General features: G+C 43.7%; 1 protein-coding gene across 3 annotated transcripts in view; it reads right to left on the bottom strand.

Moving 5' to 3' along the window:
* Positions 1-10215: 10215 nt before the first annotated feature.
* STX8 (syntaxin 8) overlaps positions 10216-18577 on the bottom strand; it is a 176802-nt gene continuing 168440 nt past the window's right edge. For all 3 annotated transcript variants that reach the window (XR_012656923.1, XM_075071736.1, XM_075071734.1), the window contains one exon: positions 10216-11312. Coding sequence is in view for 2 of the 3 variants with exons in the window: in XM_075071736.1 (XP_074927837.1) it covers positions 11245-11312 (68 nt within the window). In the remaining variant the exon portion in view is untranslated. The remainder of the gene's footprint in view (positions 11313-18577) is intronic.

An 18577-nucleotide genomic window follows, 5' to 3' on the forward strand; every position in this document is an offset into this window, starting at 1 on the left:
ATAGTCGGTGTGTTACACATGCACCTAACTTTGGAAGCATGGCCCAGCTATTCCTGTTGGATTCAAACCCAGATTTTCAAAGGAGAGATGCATGCTGTTTAGATGCCAGCTGGTTAGCACAAGATATGCACTGAACCACGTTGCGGCACACATGGATCCACCTCCCAGCTGATAATCCTCAGTCTAGAGTTTAATCATTCAGGTCCCATTTGCCAATGGCCAGTCATCACTGTGTTAAATCCAGAGAGTGGAGGAGATAGGAGGAGAAGATTTGCAGAAGCACCTAAGGGAGGTTGGTGCCTAGGCTTTGCTTGGAGGCTTCTTTCCAACTCTTTGCTAGCAGTAGCTTCACTTCCATACCCAACTAGCTCTTCACAATCCACTGCGCCTTCCCCAACCCTCCGGCCCCCTTTAAATGTTACTCAGAAGATGAAGGCCCCACTGGGCAAACTGCTGGGCACACAGTCACATTACTTCCTGCCCCTGAGAGTCCTCACGTGTCCCTGAGACAGCTGGCCACCTGTCTTCTCATTTCTCATGCAAGTGATGATGAGAAATGGAGATTTTTGTTCAGCATCAGGTTGAATGTGCCTCTTTTGGGGATTTGTGCTAGAGCAGCAGGTAATCACACAAAGCTTCAGGTGCAGTTTCATGCCTGTGCTGAGGGGCCAGCATGAAGGTCTGTGTGCTATTTCAGTCCCAGTTGATGTACATGATGTATAGCCCTGTGCCAGGAGAAACACTAGCCAAAACGACTAGATGCAAAAGGCTCTACCCATTTAGCCACTGTAGAAACAAATCTTTCCCAAAACAGAACAATAATCTGCCAGTATAAATGAGAGAACCCCTGTAGTCCATAGAGGTCAATTCTTCTGGGTAAAGGCTGTATTCAGCTCTCTCTTGGCTTCCGGAGGCATTGCTGATATTCAGCACTTCACCATTATAACACTGCTATGGTGGAGCGGTTGGGGCAGATCAGCTCAGACTCGCGTTTGAGGGGCTTAACTCCTCCATGGAGCCTGTGGCACTTCTGCTTTGTTAAAGTCACGGTGCAGATTTTTCTTAGCTTCCACATTAGGCTCATAAGAGGTGAAGGAGGTTTGCACTCACACACAACTTGTACAAGCAACTGCTTGTAAAATAATAACCAAAAAACGGGTGCAACTTGGGTGCACAATTCAGGCTCAATCTCTACGATGCCCATGCTACAAAAATCAAAACCTCCCTGATATTTTTCTGGTTAGGAAACTTGGAAACATCCATTTTATGACATTTTCCAGCAGTTTTGCCTTGTTTTATAGCAATTGACAATATTTATATAACGACATAAACTGCCCTAAAGCAAGGCAGCGATGTAAATTGGTGTAAAATGGAGAGGTGCCCAGTGAAACGCAGAGCGGGCTTGGAGAGTTGAAATTCATGGCTGGGATGGGGAAACCAGCTCCTCTGAGCTTGTCTCACCCTTGGTGTGAATTACACGGTTTAACTAAAGCAAATTTAGTTGTTAGGAGAGAAAATCTACAGACCGGTCCGTGGCAGTGAGTGTTCAGCAAAACCAAGTATTTGTCCCGCATCTCCTTTTACTGACCACCGGCCAGAAAGAAGAAGGGACATCTGGTGTTAAAGGCAAACAATTTTGAAGTCAACGGGACTAGTGCTCCTACGTCACTTGCACGCTTTTGAAAATCTCACCCTCAGATGCCTAAATATGTACTTGAAAGCATAAAATGTTGGCCAAACTGATTAAATTGGACTGGGCCAAAGTACAGTCTTTGAGAGCCTGCACTGGCTTGGAGATCTGTCTGTGCTTCATGGCACCTAGCTGCTCTTGTGGTACAGCACACATGGCACACCCAGTTGAGTCCCATCACCCTGCAGCTGCCAGCCACTACATGCGGTAAAGGCTTATCTACAACTAAGGAACGTTTGCAAAAAACCTGCTATTCTAGGAGAGCTCTAGGCAGGCCACTGTGTAACGCTATGAGGATGTTCCGTTGATAATCCCAAAGCTCATTCAACCGGCTAATGAGGTTTTCCAACTAAGATTTCCAAGGTTGCCTGTGGCTGGAGTGAGAAGGGAGTTTCAGTGGTAGGTGGGTACCCTCTAGTGCCTTTTACAACCCCAGCTCCCAAGTATGTGTTTAGTATAACCTCAAAACACAGGTAGGCGCCCCAGTCCCTAAGGATTGGCTGGCATGCAGCACATTCCTCCTGCTCTCGTGTTTCCCAACTGCACATTGAACTGCAGCAGGGTCCCTCGGGGCAGCAGCTTTGGCTTGCAGGGGGACTTGCTGCATTCCCCATGACGGCTAGCCGTCCAATGGCACACACTTCCACGTTTGGGTTTGTGGAGTTAGCATTGTTAACCTGGAGCCCGGCACCTAGGATGGCATTCAAAACAAAAAATTAAACTTTAAAAAGAAAACCCCCACCCCTCGGGCCATTGCTTTTAACATGTTTGAAAGAACCCCTGGAAGAACATGCAGAAAATGTTCACACCTCCAACACAGGATATTTGTAGGCTGAAAAACTGCAAAGGGCCATGGGAACTCCAGACAGTAAAAAGAAAAATAAAAAGAAAACCAAGAAGTTTGTTTGTATAGTTAGTATGAGATGTAAAACAAACTAGTGCTCAAATTTTAACCAGAAGTATAATATTGTAGATTTTTTTAAACCCCCCTCCCCTGTTGTGCAAGCCTAGTAAGAAATACTGTCTTTTTGGGTTTCGGTTTTTTACTTTTGTGCTTGCCAACAAGTCTGAGGGGCTTGTTTCACTCCGCCCACTCCTAAGAAGTATCCCTCTTTAGCTGTGCGTAATACGTTCATACAGAATACCAAGCATGTGTAACATATACAATCTCCATTACTACTAGGTAAAGCGAAGCAAAACAATCTGCATTTCAGGGGGTGTCTTATGAAGTAAGTTATTTCCCACAGGTTGCTGACTTCTCTTTAAGGACAAACCCCCTGGACTTTAGTAGGGCCCGGATTATACTCTTTGGGTAACAACTTCCATAGGCGCGGCTGCTCCTCAGAAGAATCTTACATCTCTTCATCTGGAGGTAGCCAATAAGGCAACCCCATATCGCAGCCAGCAAAGAATTTATACCCACCACCTAAAAGCAAGAGGATTGGTGGCCGATTAATTCGGGCCTGCTAGCCCAATGGCTGATGTGAATTAAATGTCATGCTGTAGTGCTCCCCCCGGAAACCGAGAGCCTTGTCAGAACGTTCCACTGAAATGAAAAAAACCCTCATCTGAGTCTTACAGGGGAAAGAACCAAAATCATCACCCAGGACGAGAGAAAAACCTGGGGGCCCAGGGAGAGGGTGAAAGGCTTTCAGAGAGTTCTGTACTGGCAGTGATCATTAAGGGTCACATACAGTGGTGGAACGTGATGGTAACTTGAACAACACAAAAATAAGTAAATATCTCCCAAGGTCCTCTGAGGAAGTGTAACGTGGAATTTGTAACAGGGTAAAGGGCTGCAGTGCCAACCAAGCGATTCTGGAAAGCAGCTGAAATGCCAAAACAATCATCACTCCACAGTAGCATTAAACAAAAGTTGTTTTGTTTGTTTCATTCTGTGTCCTTTCCTTGCCCCTGCACACACCCACCCACCCGCCTTTTCTCGTGTTACACAGACCTGGCAGAAAAACCTGTGTTTTTTGTTTATCTCTGTTAATATCTTGAATTGTAAATGTTGTTTAGTTATGACCATTACATACTGTTTTGGGCAATGTTTCTTTACAATGCATACTAATATATTATGGTTATTATATATGAATATATTTAATGACATGAAAAAGTTGTGGATTTTCTTATTTTTTTTTTTCCAAGTTGTCTTTTTGTTTTGTTTTGTTAGATGGCTGTAACTGACCTAGACGGAGCTTGTAACTGTTCAGCACCCACTTGGTAGAATTCAAGTCAGAAACCAGTTGAATAAACTCTTGTAAACTGTACTCATCCTAGGCCAGTCTTTTTAGTTACGTCGCACTGAAAGAGGGGCTCTAACGCTGTGGGATACAGGCCCCATCAGCTCTTAGTTGGGATCAGCCTGGTAGATGGGGACTTGCCTTTGGGCGTTCCCTAACATGCTGTGCAATCAACACTCTGGGGAAGGGTGCCGAGGGAGGAGCTTAACAGTAATATAGCAGCCTGGCTCCAGTCCATGCCGGCAGCAAACAGCAGAATTTGGGGATTTAGTGCTGGTGAAAGTTGCCAGGTTTCCGATCCTTGGTACAAACACAAGCAGCAGCATAGCTAACCTCCCTCCACTGCCCCAGTACCATGCCTCAGCCCTGGCCAGGCCAGTGACTCCCAAGCGTGTGGCGTTAAATGGCCTCTCCCTGAGGATGCCAGCAGCGGTATGAATTATTGCAGGAGGTGGTGGTTTCTGTGATGCAGACGCCTGCCGAGCAGGAACCCACCTCCCCAGTGTAGCATATGGAGGCCACTGAGTATCCCATGGGATGGGACTGACTGATGGGGTAGGATGGGTTTGAATGGGCGACTTAGGTTCTTGTGTCCCATTAGCAAGTCTCTGAGCCATCCTGCACGACTCCGCTCTGCTCCCAGGCATTCCCAGCTGCATCCAGTTCCGTGCATGTGGGATCCGATGGATGATTAAAGAAATCCCTTTCCATGGTGGGGGCAGGGCTAGGATTCTTAGGACTTTCCCTGCTGACACAGCCTGTACAGCAAGCACCCTGAGAAAGCCAAGCAAAGCCCAGAACCCTGGCTACGGCCAACCCTGACATGAATAATGATTTACTTGTCTTATTTCCCCTCCACTCATTCCTCCCATCCTTGCACCTCCTCCCCCTCCATGTTCTCCAACCGTTCTGCTGGCCACACAGCATTTCAGGTTACGTCTCTGAGGAGGTGGGGTTTTGAACATGCTGGTAAGATCCAGGGCATCAAAAGACACGGGAAATGTAGCCTGAGGAAAAGGTGTAAGAACAGCAAAGGAACATGCATCCTTCAGGAATCCGGCCCAGGCTTGTTTTGAGGGCAACTTGTGTTGAAAACTACAAATCTCCCTCTCAGTTGGAATAAAGCTCTCAGGATGTCAGCGGTTAATGATGCTACACGACCATGAGTATGGCTAGATTTCATACCAGGCAGCCTGTTACAGGAAGAAATGAGCCAAGAATTAAAACATTACATGACAAGTTAAGCAGAGCAGAGGGTGGCATTTGGAGGGGAGGCCTCCAGACACCCAAATGCTGTGAGAGGGAATAGTGCGGGCAAAGATCCTGTGAATTGCACAGAGGTCACAGTGAGCGACCCAATCCATCTCTTCTAGCCCTTAACGTCTACGATAATTTATTAGTTCAAAAACATCTTGGAGGTCAGCAATCTCAGATCTTTATGGCAGAGGCATATGGGTCAAACACGCTGCCACCTCCTCTTTGGAAATCTTGATTGAAGCTTTAAAAAAGTGAAAATAGATTTACCAGGTTTTTCCTGCTTTTAGCTAATGGTTTGTAAAGGAGAAACAGCAGCAGCTCTGAGAACTGGGGGAAATGAGCCTATTCCCAGCTGAACAATGGGTGTACATGTGGCCTTAGCAACTGCCTTGGCCTTTCGTTCCTCGCCCTCGGCACAAATCCCAGAACCTCTCAGTAGTGTTCTCACTTCTCCTCACAGCCCAAAGTATAAAGAAGTCCCTTCAAAAGGCTCTGGGGGTAACCCTGGCTGACGATTGGCTCTGTGATGTGAATTTTGGGGTAACCCTGCCTGACAATTGGCTCTGGGATGTGAATTCTGGCCTGACATGCTCAGTGCCTAATGAAATTATCCTTCCTGGAGCAGCAGCAGCAGCTGCTGCATCAGTGGAGCGCTGTATAAATAACCAATAAGAAAGGTAATTTAACAAGGTGTAACAGCTTTAAGAGCTCATTTATTCTGACTGTAGGAACTAGACTCCAATAGAAATAAGTGCCGTTCACAGCAGATTTACTGTACAGCAGAACATCAGAGAGTTTGCACTTTGCATTTTGGCCCACTCTGGTATTTTACCCTCTTAACAAAGAGAAATTTGGAAACAATGAAGAGAGAGCAAAGCATTTTAGACTCCAGAGCACATGTTCATTCAATAGAAAACAATGCGACAATCAAAACACCAGGAAATGCTCAAAGCAGGGGAGCCGTCCACCGGCAAAGCAACGTAAATGCTTCCCATAGAAATCTAGCCAGTATCATTAACAGGTTCCAGGCCGTTAATGGGTTCACATCATCATCTGAAATCTCTCTTCAGATCCTGATGCACACACAGCTAGTGCAAACTGCGACTCCAGTCTGGAAGTACAAGCAATGCAGGATCAGGCGCTGGCAGAAGAAAGGGAATTCTGTCTACTTTGCAACTGGACTCTGCGAGAGCAGTTCCAGTGGTCCACATTAGCGAGTCACATCACCCCACCTCCACTGGTGACTGAGCGGCAGATGGACAAATCAGACGAATCCTCTCCCAGCACAAGAGCTGTGGTGCCAGCACACCCAGGAGCCATGAGAGTGACTCCTCTAGGATTAGCAGATCAACCAAAATGATTAACATACAACATCGCTAATGCACCCTACCAATAACTGCACAGGTGTGTGGTATATCAGAGCTACTTGCACCCAAAGCTAGCTACAGGTAACGGAAATTCCCTTTTCAGCAGCGAGAGCCTCCAGCAGTCTGTACTCGTAGGTTCTTAACAGCAGCACCAATGAGTCAAATTGGGAAGGGAAAACAAACCTATCAACTTGTCTGCTCTGAGGACGCACTGGCAGAAAGCTGCATCAGTGGAGGCATGGACACCTACCCAGAACACTTAGCTATGGAGTGGATGGGTCTCCAAGGGACCTGCCTGTAACCTCTTTGATTGTAGTCACCCATCTCGCCATCCTGTCCTGCCGGACTCCTTGTGTAATAGAAAACCAGGGTGGGTGAGTGAATATTGTTTATTGGACCAACTTCTGTTGGTGAGGGAGAGAGAGACAAGCTTTCGAACCATACAGAGTTCTTGGCCTAAAGAAGAGCGGTGTGTGGCTCGAAAGCTTGTCTCTCTAATATCCTGGGACTGACACAGCTACAGCTACACTGCTTGTCTAATAGACTTTTCTGAGAGAGGACAAAGGATCTCTTCTTGGAGGATGCTTCCATCCAGAAATCCAGGCCTTGGGAGATGCTCAGCCCTCCTATGAAGAAGCATTTAGTTGAGCTGAATGTTTTCATCCCTTCAAAGTAAATATTAAGGGCTTGACCACACTGAGTGAGCTCAGGGCACTTTGCTTATCACATTTTAGGCTAGCACAGAAGGAAAGGAGAACTCTCCATCTCTGCAAACCCGGTGAGATCCCTGGGGATGAGCACCTGGGGACTGACCAGGTTGCATGTGGAACAGCTGACCGTCTGCCAGGATGTCAAGTTTCCCAGCTACGAGAGCCCAGGGATTTGTTTTCCTTTCAGTTTGGGTAAGGCTTGAGCAGGGCTATGCACCGTATTAATTCATGCCAGGGTGCCTCAACCCCAGGGTGGGATCTTTTACTCTCAGATTTTTAAAGGCCAGAAGTGTCCATTGTGATAATCTGATCTGACCTCCTGCATAGCAGGCCTAAGATCACCGCCTAATAATTTCTGCATCAAGCCCATAACTTCCAGGTGAGCTAGACCACCTCTTTTAGAAAGCTCTCCAGCCTTGATTTAAAAACTGCAGGTGACAAGAGAATCCACCACATCTCTAGGTAAGTTGTTCCAATGGTTACTTACCCTGGCTATTAAAAAGACCGATATTTCTAGTTGAGTGTATTTAAAACCAAATTAATAAGCATATTGAACTGCACTGGTTTCCCCATTGCTGCTAGGGGACAGTCGAGACATTGATTTCCAACTCTAAGGTCCTAGCTATATTTGAGTCCTGGCTTTGTTACAGGTGACCTCTCTGTCTATGCACCACTAAGCTAAGCTGCTTTGGCTCATCCTCCCCTAAAATGCATTCCTGGCAAATTGGAGACAGAGGGTTCCCAGCTGTGAGATAAGCTCCCATTGGCCACCAGGCCCACTGGAGTTGGGGAGTCTCAACAGGAACACACAATGAAAGGCGTCTCTCTCTGATCAAGCATGAGTCGGATTATATAGACCTTTGCTGGGGATGGTGGTGGTTGACGTATGATGGGCTGGAATGGCTCTGTACAGGGAGTGAGGGTGTCCTTGGTGTCTACTCTAGGCAACTTAAACCTGTTGCTTGATTTTCATTTGTGTCACGTGCCCAGATGCCACAGCAACCAGCTCATAAAATTCATTAAATAGAATAAACCGAAAATGCACTGAACTCAGACTGATCACACTTCACACTCTTCAGTTCCACTCGCTTGTAGACAATAAAACCAGTCTGTTTATTTTAGCCTTCCCTTCCAAAGAGCAGTAAAACACAAAAGATTTCCACATACACCACGAAAGCTCTGCCAAATCCACTTCTCTCTTTTTTTAATAAAACTCCTCAACCACATGCCATGTTTAATGTTATTTAAATGGCAAATCTAAGGACCTCTTTGTTAAATATTTCACCAATAAGACTCACTGGTTCTCCTCCTTCCTTATGCCCCAGAAATTTTGTCCCCCAAGAATACAACAATCAGAAAGCAGCTTTTAAAAAGCCCCTACAGAATGGACCCAGAATGTTGCACAGAACCATGGCACAATTTATTCTGATCAATGTATCCAAGGATTTCAAATAAAACCGGAATATCCCCCCCCCCCCCCCCCCCCACACAAATGGCAGTTTTAATTAAAAATCAGGTTCTTCAGGTTCCTTAACACAGAAACTGCTCGAATGCAGATTTTAAATACAACACCAGGAACCACAATTATTTGTTTTCGGCTGGAGTAGCTGGGTTTAAAAGCTCCATTTGTACTGGAAAAAAGTCAAGCAACAAGATCATTGAGAACTTCCTGCAAAACATGCAGTGGTTAAATGGCCTCTTGCTTTCTCCTGTGGTGTTTGAATACAGAGCTCCTTTCCAAGTGACAATGCGCAAACAGGCATGACCCTGAGGCCTAAACAATTATGACTTAACTGACTCGTCACAGCTTTTCAGAAGAGCCTTTCCCAGCAATGCAGGATGGAGGGGCGCTGAGTCCTTGGGTTTTACTGCACAGAAGACAAGGTATTTTTCACTCCCTAATACACGGCTGTGTTTAACCCACTTCCCTTGGTAGTCGCCAGGTTAAAACTCACTTAATGGTTTGTTCACCTGAACTATTCCTGTGTACCCGCCTCCCATATCATCTGCATTCCCCACTTGGGTTACCCACACACTGAAACATCAGCCAGGAGTGCAATAGCTCAGGCTGTGAAGAGCTGGTTGGAAAATAGATTTTCTGTCCCATGAAAAAAAAAATTGAGAGTGAAATTTTTTTCATCCCAAATCAAAATTCTGAAAACATTAGTTTCAGATCAATCAAAACTTATTGTGATTTTGACCTTTTCTATCTTATTTTATATAAAACAAAGAAAATTTGGAATGAATAGTCATTTTGAAATAACTCTTCTAGATCCATCCAGCTTCCAGAGTGACCTGTGCACCACAAAAACCACCACCACAATTAGCAGCATAGTTTCAGTATGTGCTCCTGGTGTGACTGGCTCATGGAGCCTGAACGTTTGGGTCTGGTTGAGGCACAGTGGCAGAAGATGGTGTTGGGGAAGCTTAACAAGAATAATACCTAGTTCTTTTGGAGTGATTTGTAGCCACAGAGCTCAAAGCGCTTTACAGAGGAGATTAGTGTCATTATCTCCATTTTACAGATGGGGAGACTGAGGCATGGAGCGATTTAAAGGACTTGTGCAAAGTCACGCATCATGCCAGTGGCAAAGCTGGGACTAGGACCCAGGTCTCTTGAATCTCAGCCTAGTGCGCTACACACTAGGTTTTCAATGCTGCTACCCACTGCACTGGTTTTGGGTAGGTAGGGTTATGATTGCTAGTGCCAAGAATTAAATTCATATTTATAATTGCACATATTCCATTTTTAAGGAGTAAGACACACGAGCACCAGCTTGGGGCTGAAAAACAAAAACACTGAAAAGTACAAAAGAGACATTGCAAATGAAACAGAAAGTCTAAGGAACCAGTTTCTTTCGCTCCTCAATATCAACAACAAAAGACCTTTAAAATATTAAGATGTTATGGAAACAATAAAAAACATGCCAATAAAAAGCAGCATGTAAATGGATCAGCTTTTATTCAGTGTTGTTATTGCTCTATCAGTTCTGACAGTTAAGTTGGCACATAACAAAATAATGATTTTTGGGACAGCAATGAGCATTACGTTCTTTTTTCTTTTTTTTTTTTTTTTAATACTCGTAATATTTTCCTTTGCAGTTTTAACAGTTATGAAAAATGATAAAAGAAAGCTGTGCACATCTCTGGTCTTGAGACTAGTTTATTCACTGTATCAGGACTTCTGCAGTTAGTCAGTTGGGGTAAACGTACTCCAGAGTACAGTTAGCAGAAAGACACTTTCCCCCCTTATGAGCACACGTCGGGCAGAGCTTTCCGCTGTTCTATACCCCGTTGTGTTAAATGTTGGAAAGCTCCACTGTTGTTTGCATTTTGATCTGTGCAGATCAACACTGGTAATTCTCTCACAACAGCCAAAGACTGCCTCATACTTATGTTTGTAAGGTACACCTCAGTCCCTATATTCTGTTCTACCCTCATCACCAGGCTTTTCAGTCTCAAGCTGTGCCTGCTCTCTGACCCTCCAACTTCATTGAAACTCAGCATCATTTAGTTCCTTACAACACTCACTTCTTTATAAGATGCAAAATCTTGGTTCAAAAGATCATCATTTAGCAAGAGAGGAGGAACTCAACACATATACCACACAAACTATGTAGGAGCAGCATACAGTACATTAAACTCTCAGGATAACTGATCTATCAACAAAAGGGGCAGATTGCTTGCTTAGAGTCAGTTGCACTGAAGGGTAAATCTCTTAAAAGATGCACCTACTCCAGTTGTGTCCCTCTGAAGTATAAAACCAAGGAAGGAGAAGAGTCCTTTTGAAGTTCAAATGCTCCAAACTAGCCACAGCCCTCTGGCTGTGCATTGCGTGCAGCAACATCTTCATTCTAATACTGAGTTTACTTAACACACAAAACGTGTTTGCAATGGAGTTGTTTGTATCCTCTGATATTGTCCAGCTCTGCTGCTGCTGCTAAGTGGCATCTCTGATGGTTCCCGCACTTGCATTAGTGTGTTGGCCAGACAGCAACCACAGCAATTGCAATCAGCAACAACACAATCACCACCAACATTCCTGAAACAGACAAAGCAAAATTAAGTTACCATCTTCATCTCATCGGAAGGATTTTTTTTTTTTAAAAAGGAAACTTACTTTTTGAGTCCCCTTACATCACCCTAAACAATAAAGTAGGTTAGAAACTTGGCTGCCCAAAAGTTTTCAATCCTAACTAAAACCAGATCTTTACATGTTATATATGTATAGAAATCGGACTACAAAAATCATTTATGAAAAGGGTAGTTTGCTTAAAGCTATCAGGACTGACACCGTGTATTTGGTCTCTGGTTCTGTCTCCCCAAGAATAATTCAACTATTCTACAGGTAACTGATTTAACAAGTCACCACACAACTTCAGCCCTGTCCTGAAGAGACAAGCCCTGTCCTGAAGAGACATACACAAGGTTATCACGACACTCTCCAAGCAGTCCCATGCAGTTAGTTAAAAACATGCAGGATTGATGAAGTTTAGTAGAATTTATGGAATCATAAATTAGTTCTGTCTCTCTCTCTAAGACATGTGAGGGCTAAAATTTCATAGGAAGATTGCTGCCAGGACCTAAATAGTTTTTCTACTACAAGGCAAAATTATTTGCAAAGCAAAAACCACAACAAACCTGTGCAAAACAAATCTGACTTAGGAAAATGAATGACGACGAACATTTAAAAAAAAATAAAATCTGAGTTCACTGTGCCAAACCATGCAGCAAACCTGCTTTGTGCAATATGCTGTACATTCCTGACAATCTGGGTTTACAAAATGTTATAACAATTTACTAGTTCAGGTACAAAATTCACTCTGAGCACGAGGAGAGGGACAAAACTATTCACATATTAAAAAGAAAAAGATTGCTCTAGGAAAATGACTGACTAGAATTTTGCAAGCCCTCTGCATTTGAGTCTCACAAAGCGCTCTCTCATTCACAATACGGACTGACTGAAAGCCAGAGATAAAAGGACAGTGGTTTTCCCAGACCATGTTTTGTGATATCTTGCTAGATGAAGCTAGTTCTTCTGGTGTACTCTCTAACCTCCAAAACATAAGGGAGATAACCTGCCCCTCTTAGCTGAAATACAAGTTTTACATCTTGCAAATGGAGTGGATCATTGCAAGTTTTGGTAATAAACCCTTCTCTTTCCTAAACAATGACAAGTCCCCTAGCATTCGAACACCTGGCAAAACCTCCTGGATAGCTTCACAATGTCCTATGCATTTCACTCAACAGAACACCACACACTTGCTCCCCCTCAGATTGAACCATCTTTGAATTATTAAACAGACTTTTTTTTTTTTTTTTTTTTAAAACATCCGCTCTAAAGTATCCCCTTTAGAGTCGAGTGAACCATATTAGGGCTCAAAGAGTGGAAAAAATGTCCCTTCCATTTGGTCTGCTAACAGATGACTATTATTCAACCACTTACAATATTTACACGTCCAGCTCATAGCAATTAAAAAGGATGTATTAAAATAAACTTCTTTTTCCAAAGTGGAAAGGATATTAGACATGGCTCTTCAGCAACAGTGTCATGGTTTTTGTGCAGAAATGACTTCCATGCCAGCGGGCCATATTTTTTTCCTGTGAAATGTGGTTGCCACCAACTTTATTTTTTATCTGAATTTAGAACTGGTACCACTTGCCCAGCCTGACCCTGTCAATGTCTCATAGCACTAGACATGCATTTGGCTCTTCCTAGTAAAGCTGTTTGTTAAATTACCCCACCAGACAAGCCAATATTGGCCTGCTTCCCCTGTGATAAACAAGTCAACCATTGTAGAGTGTCAGACGTGTTTAATTTGGCCTAATACTTGTTCTTAACCATCAGCTCTTATTCTAACTGGGAAACTCCTGGAATAATCATAAATCTCAGTGTAGATAAAAGACTCTTTAAAGAGCTGTTGGTGCTGCATGGAAGATCATTCTGACCAAGAATTTCAAAGGCACCTATGGGTGTTGGGCCCCATAACACCCACTGATGTTCAAAGGGGGTGTGAACCTAACTTCCTTAAGCACCTCTGAAATCACCTGCTACTGCTGCTTATCTGTACCCGAAGTCAAGAACCTTCTCCCCCTCATGTTCATTTACACAGCAACCAATGACCATGTGATGGAGCACTGCCATTTCACAGGGGAATAAGCCACAGGGCCAGAGGAGCTTTTAGTTAACGATCCTGTTACCATACACACTGACTACCATGGAAGAGGAAAAATGAAAGCAAGAGATCCGTGCAGAGTAACTTGCACACAAAACCCTTCCCAACAATTTCTGCACAGTGTCTGCTAACTTTGAAGTGGAATTGTTTCATGAAATTTATTTGCCATTCCCCATCCCTCCCCAAATGACTTGTGGTAAGAACGGATAGCCCCGTTAGTCACATACAGCACGATGAGAAAAAACTAGCTGAAGTGCTGGCTGAGTACTCAGGTGACACATGACTCTTACCTCTTCTGTACATGACATGTAAGCCCCCCACCTCTCCCAACACTAGGTGACACCAGCATTTGGAGGAAGAGCAGCTGTTGAGAGTTAAACCCACACAACACTAAGGAGAAGCTAGTAGGAAGAAAGAAATGATTCACAGATCCTCTCTCCCTGTGCAACGTCCCCCATGATCAAGAGCATCTGCCTTCAAATTGTAAGCTGATCTGCAGTGTTGGGGTCCTCTGGGCCTTCTCAACACTATTGGAAACTCCAAACAGCCAGGATGGCAAACTATGCACGGTGCCCCAAACTCCTTGCTCACCATTGCCGTGATGAACTATCCATGTGTGACCTTCAGCCTTGATTATTGCAACTCACATCAAATACTGGAGCCACATGTCCTGAAAAAAGCTCCAGTAGCACAAAACATTCCAGCCTGTCAATTTAGCTACACAGGTTGTCACTGACATATCGCCCTGGTGCTCTGCCCTATGCACAGCTGCCCACTTAATAGAGAACCCTTGCTATAGTCAACGCCCTCTCGTAGCGTTAGCTCTACCTACCTAAGAGATCAGCTCTCCTTCCATAACCATCGTCTCCCATGACAGCAGTGCATCACTGAAGCCATTAGCCTATCAACAAACCAAGTCTCATAAGAGCAGGAGACAGATATAAGCGGGAGCTGGACTTACCCTATGGAATTAATCTCTGGAAGGTGAAGAGAGCAGGACTTGTCTACACTGTGCATTAGTCCGCACTACAGGAGTGTAAAACTTAGTGTGCACTAAGGCGTCGTGCACTAACTGTACCCTGTTGGCATGCGTTCCAAGTTCCCTAGTGCACGTTAATGTAGATACTCCAGTGATGGATGCTAAAACATGAGCACAGATAGGTAGCGAGAGATTTGTTTTTCCTTTATTAAAGGAAAAAGAATGGTGCATTTAACCAAGCCAATTCACTTGGAAACTTGTACTTTGACCATTAAACTTTCAAAGACATCAGATGACATTTAGAATTATGACTGAGTTCAAGCGTGGTTAAAATGTGTCTCAATTTTTAAATGTTACTGTACATTTTGGAGTGTTTCTCTCCGACGGCATGGTTAGGAGTGAACGATGCTGCTGGAATTGGGAAGAAATAAGGCATGTGATAAGTGACACTTTGGCTGTCCAATATGTTTTTGCGCTGCAGGAAAAAGATTTAGAGGGTGAAAATCCTCTGTGCAGTTTTGATGTAACTGAATTCAGAGGTTTTAGCAATTAAGACACAACTGGGATTGATTTTTTGCAAAATACTCTACAGGTGTGAGTTTGTAACAATACAAACTAAAATTAATTGGGCATAACTATTCTGTGACAACTCCCAAGGAAATCTGTTTATCAACAGATTTCTTATACAGCAGGATTTCAGGAAAGTAGAGGATTAATCAAAACGTTGCTAACATGCAATAGGAGAATGACCGGGAGATTTAAAAGAAAGTGAAATACAGTAGCAGCAGCATTGCATGGTAAAAAATACAAAACTAAGTTTTGCTCCTTGAAGGAAACTGGCATACATGAAGTTAGGCGTTTCATTTCGAAACACAAAAGCAAGCAGCAGATGACCACACGTGATGTGCATCATCAACAAATACTTTTAAGCCTATATGGAGTAGACAATTACAAGGATATGGATTTATAAAGTTGTTTTGTACCCATTAAATTGCAAAATGAGAGACATGCTTTCATAAATAATCTCATTGACATGATTTGACAGTAATCATGCACTCTAGATTCTCTGCCTGTTGGGCTTTTCTTCCTTCAGGACTGTGAAGTGTAAACATCCCATCACTAAGGAACATCTCAAAGAAAGTTCACAGGGAACAAACTCAGTGATGAAGTAAGCGGGACTTACAGAGAATGGAAGAAACAACAGATGCGTGTGTGAATCGTATGGAAAATGTTGATGCAGACCTTTGTTTAACAAGCTTACAAAGAGGAGAAGGTGAGAAAAGCAAGATGTAATCTGCATATAATCAATGGAACAAATCAGCAAACATGAACCACTGGAGAATGGCCAACTCTTTTGTAGTTCCTTACTCTGACGAATTTGGAATATGGATGCTGCTGAACGAGAGCCAATCCTGGAGATGTAGGAATCCAGAATGCTCTCTCCCCACAGGCCCTCTGTCTAAATCTCACAGACATTAGCAAGGAACTGCTATGCTAAAGGCTAAGCTTTTGAATCTCCACCAAAACAGGAGCTCCAGTTGTATTTTGGACAGCGCACAAACTGGATCCACCAGGATGCCCACCCATCCAAGAGTGGCAAGGGTGAATTGAATAATATATTTGCTGAATATCGGGGGAGCTAGCAGGTTCACAGATATTAACAGACCATAACCTGTGGGCTGTGAGCTGATAACTCTTTGCTAGTATGCCAGGCACAGCTACAGAAAACACCAGTCTGTCCTTCCTTCATTAGTGACTCTACCACTGGGTCCTTCTCCCCACCCCTTACTACTCCACCCTAGCGAGTGAAGATCCCCTTTGCCCTTGGGAAACATACCCACTTCCTGCACACAACCCCAGAGCAGGCGAAGGTTTGCTCAGTAACCCCTCTCTTCCCAGCCTCCAGGAGAAGGGAGTGCAGAATCCCCCCCACCCCCTGCAAACAAACAAAAAAAAGACTTCTTCAGGAAGCACTTGGGTCAGCTGGTAGATGCTATAAAGATAGTAAGTGGGGGGATGGGAAACTGGAGGCAACTGTGATTCATTCTGGTATGGTTTATGATTAGGATAATCTTGCATTGATATACTGTCTTTGACCTAATACGCTTGGAGGCATATACAACCAATATATACAAGTCACTTCATCCACCACTGAAATGCAGCCAGCTCTGGGATGACACTAGGCAGCTGTTTAACACACACAAGCACCACAAAAAGGATCTGCAAGGAGGCTAATATCTGTTCCATCTGAAATTGCAGGAGAAATTTCAAGAAGACATGAGATGGGATTTAGCGAGACATTTTAACATTCTACTTGTATGTAGACCTGATTGAAATGAAAATGTTTCATAATTGTTTCAATAATGGATATAATAAAAATTTCAAAATTTTTAAAAACTGAAAAAAGCCATGTTAAAATGGGTCCTTTTTGAACACTTTAATATGGAAACAACTTCAACATGTTTTGTGAAAATAGTTTTTTGGACCAGCTCTACCCCTGACTATGATCAGATATTAACAAGCAGCAATCAGGGCTGTCCATCTTTTTCAGAGGAGCAAACCCTTAGCAGTACAGAGCCTCCTGCTGATCCAGCACCAATGAGAAAGGGTGAGAGACACTGAGTGAAACCTCAACACTGCTTCTGAAGAGTCCCATTCCTGGACACACCTTGGTTAGCTTGTGAGAGCTCATGTCCTGAGCTGAAAAGTGGCCCAGGCTGCAGGCACTGTTTGTACATGTAACTTTACAACATCCACGCAAGAGTTTCAGATATGCTGGAAAGATAGGTACAGAAATACCTGCTAGAGAGCAGAATGAGACCATACAATTCTTTTTCCCATTTATAACCTAATCAGGATTTAGCGCTACCCTCCCCCTACAGAGGGGTTTACAATGTCATTTACTGAATAAGACCATCTGCCTTAAAAATGATAATGAACCACAGTAGTTTCACTGCGAATGCCTACTGCCAGCCTGAGCCATACCCTGCATTTGCCATCACTCGTCAAGAATCGCTGTTACTCCCGCTGCCTTTTGGAATGGAAGCTATGGGAGCACCTGAGGTTCACCATTTCTTTAGCATATTTCTAATTTTGAATGGTAATGATGGTCTGAACTTAGTAGAAGTGTCTGCACAAGAGCACAACTTGATGAAGAGACAGCTTTTCACATCAGCCATATAACAAGCACCCAGTTCTTGCTTGTCAAGTCAACGTTTAATGCCCATTTCCTGGCATGCCAATATTTACTGTGAAATATCCACTTATTGTGCTGAATATAGTTCCTGGGAAGTTGAGCGTGTTTAGCCTCTGGCAGCAATTCAAGAGCCTTTGAAAAGGCATTCAGGAACTCTGTCATAAATATGTCTTGTTTTGACAACTCCCTCTTGAATAAGTGTCAAAAATTTCTGGTCTGCTTCTATCAGGCTATTGATTTACCATTAAAAGTCACTCCATACCTGCTGTATACTGACGACTTACATTTAATATGGTACCAATTAGGACATACAGTAATAAGCTTCTAAAAGGGGACGCGTAACATTACTGGCTACATGCAAAAGTTTCAACATTCTGAGGATATGCTGGATAGACAGTGTGGAAAACATAACATTAAATTAAGAATATTTCTCTTCAGTGTATCATTTGCAAGCAAGAAGCAATTCATTTCATTTCTATAACGAAAAGGCATTTACTTTGTAGCTGAAAAGCTTTTTTCGTTCACTCTGCATGCAAGCCCCACAACTCACTCTGCTGCTAGAGTCTAGATCGAGAGGGGGGACATCTTTGAGACCCTGACTACAGTACAGGCAACAGCAATGAAAGCTTCCCCACAACCACCCCATCAATCTGCCAGCTAGATGGGAGTGAATATTGATATTAAGAACTGCAAGACCCCCAGTTCATTTCACATAGCTACTCTATGGCAGTGGGATAGATCACTACCAAGCTTCTTCAGATACAAACAAGTGACGCCAGCGGGAATGACTTGGCATATCTGACCCAGTCCCCTGAGCCAGCTACTCCCTTATCTGTTTGACATTCTTGAAGTTACGTCCTGGTGCTGAAACATCTGAGACACTAGGAGGTGTGGATAAGTTACTCCTGAATGGCTCTACCCCGGCTTTCTTAGAGGTCCCAGGGCATAGTGTTGGA

The sequence above is a fragment of the Chelonoidis abingdonii genome, chromosome 13 (genome assembly GCF_003597395.2).
Source record: "Chelonoidis abingdonii isolate Lonesome George chromosome 13, CheloAbing_2.0, whole genome shotgun sequence".
NCBI classification, from domain to species: Eukaryota; Metazoa; Chordata; order Testudines; family Testudinidae; genus Chelonoidis; species Chelonoidis abingdonii.